The 13,463-nt window shown below is 32.9% G+C and overlaps 1 protein-coding gene across 1 annotated transcript; it reads right to left on the bottom strand.

Annotated features, from left to right (window-relative positions):
- Nucleotides 1–384: 384 nt before the first annotated feature.
- On the bottom strand, nucleotides 385–3,883 carry LOC114163003 (DNA-directed RNA polymerase III subunit RPC4-like). The gene is made up of 10 exons (XM_028047048.1): nucleotides 3,534–3,883; nucleotides 3,360–3,415; nucleotides 3,209–3,272; nucleotides 3,088–3,127; nucleotides 1,992–2,102; nucleotides 1,849–1,880; nucleotides 1,658–1,718; nucleotides 1,291–1,382; nucleotides 967–1,200; nucleotides 385–687 (listed from the first exon to the last, which is right to left on the bottom strand). The coding sequence occupies exons 1-10, from the start codon at nucleotides 3,567–3,569 to the stop codon at nucleotides 541–543; spliced, it is 873 nt and encodes a 290-aa protein (XP_027902849.1). The 5' UTR covers nucleotides 3,570–3,883; the 3' UTR covers nucleotides 385–540.
- Nucleotides 3,884–13,463: the final 9,580 nt, after the last annotated feature.

The following is a 13,463-nucleotide window of genomic DNA, read 5'->3' as shown; positions in this document are numbered from 1 at the left end:
CAAACTAAAAATCATCTTATTTTCTATTCTCTTTCTTTCTACCTTTTCTTTTCCAATCACACATAGTATATAAAGGAGCGTCTGATTCTAATTTTATTTCCTTCAATCTCATGTTTTCATCCTCAACCAAAAGAGTTTAAAATCACCCACTAGCCTTTCATACAAAACAAAAATGGATGCCTTATTATAAGAAGAAAAAAGACACTAATGTTTATGTTTCATTGTTCTAGAAATAAGAAACCATTAACAATACTAATGATTCAAAGAAATAACTTTAATTCAATAACTGTGCTACCTACTGAACCTGGGAATTCCTTTACTGCATTAAGTTCTGTGAATCATATATGATTCCGTTTCAAGACAGAAAGAAAATTGCGTGCTCATTTTTCTTATTTATTCTCAGTCCACTGTTTATGACATCATTTCAACAAATTCATAACTATATGTAAAAATGTAAACTATCCTTTTTTTGTAAATGTAAACTATCCTTTTCTGGTAAAATGTAAACTATCTGAAAACAAAAATGATTTAAATTTGTCACTAATCAGACAAATTGTCAATTATGCCATCTATATCCGGGGTTACCGTAACATGTTGGCTTATCTCCCCAATGGTGCACACATTTTTTTCAGCCGTATTGATAGCAACCACATCTTGGGAAAAGGCACAATTCATACCCGAAGAAACCTGCAACAGTTTTTAAATAAGAAAGGTAGACAAATTTAGCTCATAGAGAAACCAACCTTGTACTACTCATTTAACTACTCATTTAACATACAGAAGGGTGAGTTGGATAAATATCCAAAAAGTAATATAGTAAATTTGATTTTGTATGTCACAGAAGATAACAACACGATTTTTGCAATACGACTTTTTGAAGATGTTTACATTTTATTTTGTTGATAATACTATATTGAGTATTTAAAAAAATGATAAAATAACACTACGTGAATGCAACATACTTACATCATAAAGGGTATTGCCAAGCTTGAGCTTGATTTTACCGCTTTTGTATACCAGCATTTTACCCATGAAGCCAGATGGCAAGTCTTTCAACTCACAAAGCTTCTCCACTTTTTTTGAACCCCCAGGAGGTTTAGATTTCGGATTAACTTCTTTGCCTCCATCAGTAGTTGATTGTATAACCATAGGCAGTTTTGGAGGCAATTTAATCAAGAACATATTTGCCTCTAGGTTTTCCTCCCACCAACAATTTGTTCAAAACATTATTATAATGATTAAAGGAAATTTAATTCATCAATTCAATATCTCAAACTTCAGTTTACCTACCAAAAGGCCTAACTCCATTGCTGAATTTGATGCATCTTCATCGTATGTTCTGGACTCTGCAGCCTCCCCAAATTCCTCTTCATCAAGAAGCTCTATCAGAAAAAAAAATGTTATGTTAAAGCCAGTAACCAATTAGATGTTTGGAGAGTATCTAGTGTGTACTACTTTCAAAGTACCAATGAAATAAGTTCTTAACTCCAGTCAGGAGAAAAAGGGAAACAACTTAATAACTAAAAATGTTAATACCGAAAACGAGCAAAACAGGTTTTGTTACTAAATAAACTAGCTGAAATCAGACAGTTTTCCATCAATTTTACTTCATTATTTTTCTCCCTTTCTTTTTGGCAAGATAGTTCTTGAATTATACCTGGATTTCCAGAATATGGCCTCCTCAAAGGAAGAGTTACTGGATAATTACTGTAATAGTCCTATAGCATAATCCAACAACCAATACTTCAGAACAAAAATAAGCATGAACAATTATATCGAATAATGATTAAAAGAAGATAAAACAGTGCATGAACTAGAGAACATATTCGTTTTATTCAGAATACTTACCCATGGTTCTGTGTATTCTTTCTCTGCCACCACTGCAATTAAAGCATCACGAGAATACTGTTAATAGGAGGAAGGATCGTGCAGCAAAGAGCACAGCATCGTGTAGAAATCTATTAAATGAAAGTGTATTAATGGTAGCATACCACTAGATGCTGAATTCTGATTGATGTTGACATTTCTCCCACCCCTGGCAATACCATATGATTTCAAAGTTGATTCACCACCATAACCAAAAGCAATTTGTGAAGCTGACACTGCACACCATAAATATGAACAATGCCAGTTTAGAAAACATAAAACATGATGTTACACTTGCCTAGGTGAAAAGGGAGTCATGACAAGCTTCATTATAAGATCTCTACATAGACAGACTACACACTAAGTATCCAAATTACGCTACTTCAACAACAATTCAATCAATGAAGTCCCATGAACTTGCACACATCCGTGGGAAGGGATCAAACATTTTAGAGAGTAAATGCTAACTCGTTGATTCTCCAGCAATTCGGCAAGGTATGAAACATATTCTCAGTAAAAATTTCCCTTGGTGTCAGAGAAGTTATTTGTAGTAATTTTCTTTGCCATTAGTAATAATAATGAAAGAGAATAACAGTAGGTGCACACAACATACGACCTATGATTAAGGATTTGAACTTAAGAGTATTACAGATGTGAGAGTGAGCAACAGAGAGTGTTTGATAACAAAAAAGAAAAAAAGGAACAAAAAATTGACATCTGTTGTATGGTAAACATTGAAATGAAAAAATTGAGGCTACACACTTGTTACAATCATGATACATAAACTAAAGATGCTAACAAATCTCCTAAAATATCAGAATAAACTAGCCGAGTAACAGACTTAGTCATATACATTACTACTTTTAAAATCTAGAAAAATAAACTTCAAAAAAGTAATGACAAGCCGTTCAGTGTACCAAACCATGATATTGAATATCTCCCAGTATCCCTAGGTTTGGCAATCTAAATATTCGACATCACAGGTTACCCATCCTAATATTCTTAAAACAATTTCTTCATCATGCTTCTCTATTTAACAGTCATGTAAACTTCAAACATTTGTGTGCACGTTCATTCTCAGGATTTATTATGAGAGGTAACATCTATTTTCATGATTTATTTCCAATAACGAAAAGAACACACAACAGGATCAGAAAACTAATGCTGAAGATATAAAAGACAAATATAATCAAATAAGAGAACTTCAGTAACATAGCAAACCTTTTTTCTCAACCTTGTTCCTTGCCTTCATAGCACTCTCCTACACAACATACGAGGGATAAATAAACTCATAGAAAACAAAATAATTAAGAGATACCAATCAAATTAAAGTCACATATACATTGAAACGCCGCAGCAGATCCTTAGCCTGGTTCGCATCAGCCTGAGCATCCTCAACTACTTCGCTAATTAAACAGAACAAATAAGAGTAGCATTAAATCAAACTGCACTGCACCACAAACTATAATCAAACCAAACAAAACAATCCATACGTTTTAACTTCTTTCTTTGGAACAAGACGCGGTGGTGCTCGTGGTGCAAATTTATGCTGAAATGCCAACAACAACAACAGCAGATTAAATCATTTTACTTTGTGATGTAAAAAAATTGTTGCATTGCAAATATTAATAATAATAATATATGTATTAAAGAAATTAAAAGTAAACCTTCCGTTTGACTTGCGGAGAAGGCTCTGAATCCATTAGAGTGTAATGCTGATCCGAACCTGAGAAAGAAAACAAAAAGTGAATGAGTCATTCATAAACCATGAAACAGAGAGAAGGAAACGAGTTTTTTTGTGCGCCATGGAATCGGATTATCGAATGACAAAACGTTGTAAGAAGAAAATATTAACAGAACGTGGGAAAGTTGGTTAACGGCAACAGAGTATATTATTGTGAGATTTTGGGGAACAGAGACACATTCGTGTATGGTTTTGATGAAGAGAGGAAACAGTGTGTGTGAGAGCAATAGGAAGTTGTGAAAACCAAATAGATGAATAGGAAGTAATGAGCGGCAGGATCCGCCACTACTTGAAAAACCTACCAAAGTTTGGTTCATATGAAGATAATAAATATAAAAAGTTAGAAACTATAACTAAAAAGTTAACTTAGGTAAGTTTCAATAAATGTTTCAAATTATTTTAAGTATTTTATTTACCAAATATTCCTATTAAAATCAAATAAAATTATAAATAATGCAACTAGAATTCACTCAAATAACATGTCAAGTATTCATTGTTCGTTTAAGTTTATGGCTCTTGATTCAAATATATTTTTGATAAAATGATACTAATCCAAAGTACTAGCAACAGTTTTTCTTATTTTTTCTTTAATGTTTGAATGAATTTCATTATTACTTTAGAAGAAGAACAAGAATTGAAGTCATTCCGATTATATGAGACCGCTCGATCACTCCATATTTTCGTAAAGGTATTTCCATATTAAAATTAGTTTAAGTTCAATCGATTTCAAGTAGTAATATTGTAACTAATGCATTTTCAAAAGGCCTAATTACTATATTTTAGACTTATATTTAAAATTTTGTATTTTCAAATATACCTAAACCTAATTAATAACTTGTTTAAGTTAATGAAGCATTACAATAGACCTATCAATCAGTCAATTATCGTACTGACCTACCATTCGAGATTAGACATCACTCGGTCCATATTTGCAGTTTCTTAACCATACATACAATTTTATATAAACTAAAATTTATTTATACATAAATTAACCTTTGGAATTTATTTTTAAGTTGCATATAAATTGGTCTTAATTTCTTAATTTTTTTTAAGGGTGAGGTAAATTTGCAGTGTCTTCTTCTTTTGTAGGATAACGATACACTTTATTTTTATTTTAAAATATAAAATAATTTTAAAAAGAATTAAATAAAAAAACAAAAGTATTAGTCTTTTATTAAGTATTGAATAAATATAGAAAACTTGAAAGACGTAAGTTTGGTTTTTATTTTCGTCCTTACCTTTTCATTTCAATCCCTTTTTCCAAACTACGCGAAATCGTTAATTTCTAGATGGCGCTCGCCACTTCCAAACTTTGAACCATTAATAACAATCAACAAACACAAATTGCAAACACTTCTTTTTTGTTATTTCATTCAACACTTACGTTATCATCATATCGATTAAATACAATTGAATTTAATCAACTATATTTTTCATCATATCGATTATTAGGTTTTAGGGTTTAACAGCCGAATTCAGCTTAAACCACTCACCAACATAATCTTATAAAAACTAAATTGCTATTTATATTTTAATAAAAATAATATTGACTAAAATTAACATACTAAACATTATTTTTTTTCTTTCTTTTTTTATTCATTGTATTATCTAAACATTAATTCCTTTACTATGTTATTTTTTTCTCATGTGAGGTTTGTTTATTTAAATATATATATATATATATATATATATATATATATATATATATATATATATATATATATATATATATATATATATATATATATATATATATATATAAATGTATCCCGAAATAAAATATAACATTTTTAAATAATAATTTGTTGGTATTTATTGACTTACTCCAATATTATTCAGGTTGGTTCAATTTAAATTTGGTAAGAAAATAATTTATTTTCAAACTAATCCAAATTAGTTTAACTAGTAAAACCTATCCGCGTTGTCACATCGTATAAGTTTTTATTACGCTATTTTATTTTAATAATTTAAAGTTTATATTATTTTTTAACTTTGAATATATTAAATTATTTATATACATATATATTATTTTATTTTTATGACTTTGTTTATTATATCTATAACAATATATGATCTAAGATACCTCATTTTAATAAATTAAAAAATATTATTAAAAATAAAATAGAAAAAATAATTTATTTATAGTAAAAGGTGAAACTTTCATTTATACATTGTTATAGGAAATGTTTGATATGACTTAATAAGAAAAAAAAAAAAGGTTTGGTGTGACTTAAGACTTTGTGAAAGTTTATGAAAAAAATTTTGTGAAATTATGAAAGTTTTTAGTTATATGGTCAATTTTATTTTATTGCCGTAAAATTTTGTTCTTAAAAAAATAACATAAGTACTTGAAGCGCAATTTCCCATGCAGAAATATTGAGTTTAAAAAGACAAAGAAAATGATATTCCAACATAATTTTTGAACTCATTTTTGATATCATTTTTGATATGGCTGACATGGCTGGCTTTTTTTATTTTTAATTTTTATTTTTAAATAAAACTTAAGTGATGTGCACGTGTGCGGAAGTTACCCTGAAACTTCTTTTTAGCAAAATGAAATGAGACGGGGAGAGAGAAAGGCAGACAAAATGGAGACAAAGTAGAGTGTTGGTGAGACAGGGAGAGAGAAAGTCGGAGGAAGTGGAGACAGCGTGAGAAAGTCGGAGGAAGTGCGGAGAAAGTGTTGTTTGTGCGACAGAGAGATAGGCGTCGCATACAGAGAAAGGAACGACTGGGTAAACTCCAGTTGTTAGAGAAACAGAGAAAGAGAGAGATCAAATGCCATAGAAGAAGACGTTTGTGGTTGCCGGAGAACAGAGGTCTGCCTAGAAGTCATCGACGACGACGTTTCCAGAGTTAATCAAAGAAGACGGTTGTTTGTTTTATTCATTTGGAAATGCCTCCAAGCAAGGAAGAGAAAGGATTTTTTGAGCCCTTTGTAACTTAAATTTAATTTCATTTTCATGAATGTGAGGTGATGCTGTTGTGCACGTAATGGTGTTTGATCAATTTTTTATTTGAAATTCTGAAGACCAAAATCTTTGTCAGCACTCCCCATGTAAATTGAGAGCACTCCCCACCTCTGAGAGCGGTTGGAAGAGAAATGATTTTTGAGTCATTTGTAACTTAAATTTAATTTCATTTTCATGAATGTGAGGTGATGATGTTGTGCACCTTATGGTGGGTGTTCCATTTTTTATTTGAAAATCTGAAAACCAAAATCTTTGCCAGCACTCCCCATGTAAATTGAGAGCACTCCCCACCTCTGGGAGCGGTTGTTTGTTATATTTATTTGGAAATGCCTCCAAGCAAGGAAAAGAAAGGATTTTTGAGCCCTTTGTAACTTAAATTTCATTTCATTTTCATGAATATGAGGTGATGATGTTGTGCACCTTACGGTGGGTGTTCCATTTTTTATTTGAAAATCTGAAAACCAAAATCTTTGCCAGCACTTCCGATGTAAATTGAGAGCACTCCCCACTTCTGGGAGCGGTTGTTTGTTTTATTTATTGGAAATGCCTCCAAGCAAGTAAGAGAAAGCATTTTTGATCCCTTTGTAACTTAAATTTTATCTCATTTTCATGAATGTGAGGTGATGATGTTGGGCGCGTAATGCTGTTTGATCCATTTTTTATTTGAAATTCTGAAGACCAAAATCTTTGTTAGCACTCCCCATGTAAATTGAGAGCACTCCCCACCTCTGGGAGCGGTTGTTTGTTTTATTTATTGGAAATGCCTCCAAGCAAGGAAAATAAAGGATTTTTGAGCCCTTTGTAACTTAAATTTAATTTCATTTCCATGTATGTCAGGTGATGATGTTGTGGACCTTATGGTGGGTGTTCCATTTTTAATTTGAAATTTTGAAGACCAAAATTTATGCCATCACTCCCCATGTAAATTGAGAGCACTCCCCACCTCTGAGAGTGGTTGTTATTTCTACCCATCGTCGTTGTTGTGTGTCGGAGGTGTTGGATTTTTGGAAGCCCTAGCGGCCGTCTTCTTCGATTAACTCTGGAAACGTCGTCGTCGATGACTTCTAGTTAGACCTCTGTTCTCCGGCAACCACAAACGTCTTCTTCTATGGCTTTTGATCTCTCTCTTTCTCCGTTTCTCTAACAACTGGAGTGTTTACCCAGTCGTTCCCCTCTCTCTGTCTGCAACGCCTATCTCTCTCTGTCGCACAAACAACACTTCTTCCGACTTTCTCACGCTGTCTACACTTCCTCTGACTTTCTCTCTCCTTGTCTCACCAACACTCTACTTTGTCTCCATTTTGTCCACCTTTCTCTCTCCTCGTCTCATTTCATTTTACCAAAAAGAAGTTTCAGGGTAACTTCCGCGCACGTGCACATCACTTAAGTTTAATTTAAAAAAAAAATTAAAAATAAAAAAAGCCAGCCACGTCAACCATGTAAAAAATGAGTTCAAAAATTATGTTGGAATACCATTTTCGTAGATATAACCTAAACGAGGTTTTGTCTTTCGAAAATGGTATTCCAACATAATTTTTGAACTCATTTTTGACATGGTTGACGTGGCTGGCTTTTTTTATTTTTAATTTTTTTTAAATGAAACTTAAGTGATGTGCACATGCGCGCGGAAGTTACCCTGAAACTTCTTTTTGGTAAAATGAAATGAGACGGGGAGAGAGAAAGGTGGACAAAATGGAGACAAAGTAGAGTGTTGGTGAGACAAGGAGAGAGAAAGTCGGAGGAAGTGGAGACAGCGTGAGAAAGTTGGAGGAACTGTAGAGAAAGTGTTGTTTGTGCGACAGAGAGAGATAAGCGTTGCATACAGAGAGAGAGGAACGGCTGGGTAAACTCAAATTTTTAGAGAAACAGAGAAAGAGAGAGATCAAAAGCCATAGAATAAGACGTTTGTGGTTGCCGGAGAACAGAGGTCTGACTAGAAGTCATCGACGACGCGTTTCTAGAGTTAATCGAAGAAGACGACCACTAGGGCTTCCAAAAATCCAACACCTCCGGCACACAACAACGACGGTGGGTAGAAATAACAACCGCTCCCAGAGGTGGGGAGTGCTCTCAATTTACATGGGGAGTGATGGCATAAATTTTGGTCTTCAAAATTTCAAATTAAAAATGGAACACCCACCATAAGGTCCACAACATCATCACCTGACATACATGGAAATGAAATTAAATTTAAGTTACAAAGGGCTCAAAAATCCTTTATTTTCCTTGCTTGGAGGCATTTCCAATAAATAAAACAAACAACCGCTCCCAGAGGTGGGGAGTGCTCTCAATTTACATGGGGAGTGCTAACAAAGATTTTGGTCTTCAAAATTTCAAATAAAAAATGGATCAAACACCATTACGTGCCCAACATCATCACCTCACATTCATGAAAATAAGATAAAATTTAAGTTACAAAGGGATCAAAAATGCTTTCTCTTACTTGCTTGGAGGCATTTCCAATAAATAAAACAAACAACCGCTCCCAGAGGTGGGGAGTGCTCTCAATTTACATCGGGAGTGCTGGCAAAGATTTGGTTTTCAGATTTTCAAATAAAAAATGGAACACCCACCGTAAGGTGCACAACATCATCACCTCACATTCATGAAAATGAAATGAAATTTAAGTTACAAAGGGCTAAAAAATCCTTTCTCTTCCTTGCTTGGAGGCATTTCCAAATAAATATAGCAAACAACCGCTCCCAAAGGTGCGGAATGCTCTCAATTTACATGGGGAGTGTTGGCAAAGATTTTGGTCTTCAGAATTTCAAATAAAAAATGGATCAAACACCATTACGTGCCCAACATCATCACCTCACATGCATGAAAATGAAATTAAATTTAAGTTACAAAGAGCTCAAAAATCCTTTATTTTCCTTGCTTGGAGGCATTTCCAAATGAATAAAACAAACAACCGCTCCCAAAGGTGGGGAGTGCTCTCAATTTACACGGAGAGTGCTGGCAAAGATTTTGGCTTTCAGATTTTCAAATAAAAAATGGAACACCCACAATAAGGTGCACAACATCATACCTCACATTCATGAAAATGAAATTAAATTTAAGTTAAAAAGGCCAAAAAATCCTTTCTCTTCCTTGCTTGGAGGCATTTCCAATAAATAAAACAAACAACCGCTCCCAGAGGTGGGGAGTGCTCTCAATTTACATGGGGAGTGCTGGCAAAGATTTTGGTTTTCAGATTTTCAAATAAAAAATGGAACACCCACCATAAGGTGCACATCATCATCACCTCACATTCATGAGAATGAAATTAAATTTAAGTTACAAATGACTCAAAAATCATTTCTCTTCCAACCGCTCTCAGAGGTGCGGAGTGCTCTCAATTTACATGGGGAGTGCTGACAGAGATTTGGTCTTCAGAATTTCAAATAAAAAATGGATCAAACACCATTACGTGCACAACATCATCACCTCACATTTATGAAAATGAAATTAAATTTAAGTTACAAAGGGCTCAAAAATCCTTTCTCTTCCTTGCTTGGAGGCATTTCCAAATGAATAAAACAAACAACCGTCTTCTTTGATTAACTCTGGAAACGTCGATGACTTCTAGTCAGACCTCTGTTCTCCGGCAACCACAAACGTCTTCTTCTATGGCATTTGATCTCTCTCTTTCTCTGTTTCTCTAACAACTGGAGTTTACCCAGCCGTTCCTCTCTCTGTCTGCGACGCCTATCTCTCTGTCGCACAAACAACACTTTCTCCGCACTTCCTCCGACTTTCTCACGCTGTCTCCACTTCCTCCGACTTTCTCTCTCCCTGTCTCACCAACACTCTACTTTGTCTCCATTTTGTCTGCCTTTCTCTCTCCCCGTCTCATTTCATTTTGCGAAAAAGAAGTTTCAGAGTAACTTCCACACACGTGCACATCACTTAAGTTTCATTTAAAAATAAAAATTAAAAATAAAAAAAGCCAGCCACGTCAACCATGTCAAAAATGAGTTCAAAAATTATGTTGGAATATCACTTTCGAAAATAAAAATTGAACATTGTTCTCAATTCTACTATAAATTGTTGGGTCACACCGCTTCTCACCACCATATTCTTATCCCTTGGAAGCTTCTTTGTCTTTTTCTGTAACAGTTATGTCTCTACCAACCTCACAAGATGCACAACCACCGTACAACGAGGCCGCTGCCAATGGTTTTCCGGCGGCTTACAACCCCAAAGCCCCGGCCAAGGTTGAATGGTCCACCGCCCTCTGTGATTGCTTCTCCTTTGATGTTCTGTTTTGTTTAAGGTTGCATAACGTGGTGGTGTCCATGCATCACGTTTGGTCAGATTGCAGAGATTGTTGACAAGGGATCAACGTGTAAGAAAGTATTTATTTGCGATGATGATTTTGAAAGGGAAAGTAATAATGATTTGATTAATGATATGCAGCATGTGGTGCTAGTGGTTGTGATTGCGTATACTCATGCTTCTACCGCAGCAAGATGAGAAGACAATACATGTTGAAGGAGACTCCATGTGTGGATTTCTTTGTTCATCTGTGCCTTGTGCCAAGAATACCGTGAACTTCAAAACCCTGGATTTGACATCACAATTTGGACTCTGAATAATTTAATATGCATATTCTTTGGTTTAAACTACATTGATTTTATTTGAAAATATATGCAGATATGATGAACTAATGTATTTCATTTGAAAATGACGATTAGGGTGGGAGGGAAATGTTGAGAAATGACGATTAGGCAAGGTACCAACTGCTCCAGCACTTCAACCTATGACTCGTTGAGAAATAATCAAGATCACTAATGATTAAGAATGTATTATTATCCGTTCTTGTTAGATAAGTTATGATTAAGAATGTATGTGTCTGTTGTTGATGTTACATGTTTTCCAATGTGTGTAAAGCCTTTATCTTAACTATATATATAATCTTTTCAATGTAATAGTTTGATTCAGTGATTTAGAACTAGAACTAGAACAATCCATGAAGTGGTGGCTACACTGTTCCAAAGTAATTTGTAAAAACAAAATAAATGAACAAGTTAAACATTGCTGGTTTGGCACAGGCACGTAAAATTAAACTTTTTTTAAATATTAATTAAAAATTCAAAATATAGCAAAGATTTCCCCCTATAGAGGTTGGTTTAATATTAAGGTATAGGAAATTTTTTTTTAACCAAATTTTATTGTTTGATTTGATTTGAAAAAAAAATATTTAATGTGTTAAAAAGTAAATTTTGTCAAATTTTATAAAAGAAAATTTGTAAAAATATCGTAGTCCTAAAGTATAATAGGACAATTTACCTAAAATTTTAAATTCCAAACACATTGTCACCTTTTTACGCTATAAAATTCATTTTCAAAAAATGTGATTTTTATCGAAAATTTCAAAGTTGGACAGCAATAACATATATTACACAACTTAATTCTCCGCGCCAATACAGTGTTTTTATGCTTAGCTGTGAAAATTAATATTTTTTAATTGAAAGTTATTCACCAAAATAAGAAGCTTGATAAATATAAACTCCATCTTCAGCGATTTAGTAATAAAAGAGAAAGAAATAATAAATGATGAGAAAGGTTAAAAGAAAATAGAATGAAATATAAAGAGAAAATGAATCTATAAATATAATTATTGTAAAATAAAAACAATAGATCTGAAATACAGTGGATGTGGGTTGTGGGTATGGGGACAATTTGGCCCTTTCTGTTTTAACATATTTAATAAAAATATATAATTCCTCCGTAAAAAAAAATGGTGTTGTCTCCATGAAATAGGATCTTAAATGTAAAAATGTTATAAGTGATAAAGGAAAAATTAAATTAGTACTAGTTTTATTACTTTAACTTGTAAATTTTATCATTTTTTTTTCGATGATACTAAACCCATACAATGATTCAATGAACAAACACACTTAAGTTTTATTTATAAAAATTTGTCTTCTTGTATTATAGATTTGACATCTTACTTGAAACTTTTACAAAGATGTTTAGGATCATGAACAGTCTTGACTACCGCAACACTTAAGGGTTTTTTCACTTATGAAAATTTGCAAAAAAGAATATACAATGATATGAATACTTAAAGATGGTTTGCTCACAAAGAGATGTTTATAAAATGAAAAAAGTACATACAAGATAATTGTACTTTGTAAAAACTTATATGTTATTTAAATTGTTCTTATACATTATTTATGTTATAAAGAACTTGTCATACTTTTCTTATTTAGATAGGTTTAGAATTTTTTTTAATAATTTTTTACTTTTGAAGCAATAGTGTGAGTTTGTCAAGGCAACGGTTTGAAATAGATAGATTATGATAATGTAATGTGTGTCTTTTGGCTGCTTGCAAAATGTTAGTAACAAAACACAACTATGCCTGTCTTTTCGTTCTTTCCAATGTCAATTTTTCTCTTTCCCCGTCCGTCCACATGAGATGACCAAAACAAAAAACATTGACATTCTCTCAGTCTTTTATTCACCAAAACATTGTTCAGCTGCCTTAACTGTGTTCGTATTCTGTTTATAGTATAAACGTTTGAAAAGGTTATGGTTTTAGAACTATTCCAAGATGAGACGACAAAATGTTGAAGGAGTCCATGTTGGCATTGCTTGGTTCATTTGTGAACCGTGTGCCTTGTGGTGGATTTGACATGGCCATTGGTATGAACCATATTTTGTGTATTTGGTCTTTGGTTTGCACAAAATTGATGATTAACTTTGAAAAGAATATATTTTTATAGGAATATAGTTGAAAATTTTACATTAACTGAAGACAAATCGATTTTATGAGATTAAATTAAACTTAAAAGTTCACTTTCTAAAATTTATCAAAAAATTTATTATCTGTTAAACATGTTGTATCGAATCACTAGTTAATGGTTACATAATGAGACTATGCATGGACTCCA

This window comes from Vigna unguiculata, chromosome 1 (genome assembly GCF_004118075.2).
Source record: "Vigna unguiculata cultivar IT97K-499-35 chromosome 1, ASM411807v1, whole genome shotgun sequence".
In the NCBI taxonomy this organism is placed as follows: Eukaryota; Viridiplantae; Streptophyta; class Magnoliopsida; order Fabales; family Fabaceae; genus Vigna; species Vigna unguiculata.
Note: the sequence above shows the minus strand (reverse complement) of the source record. Positions and strands in the feature narration are given on the sequence as shown.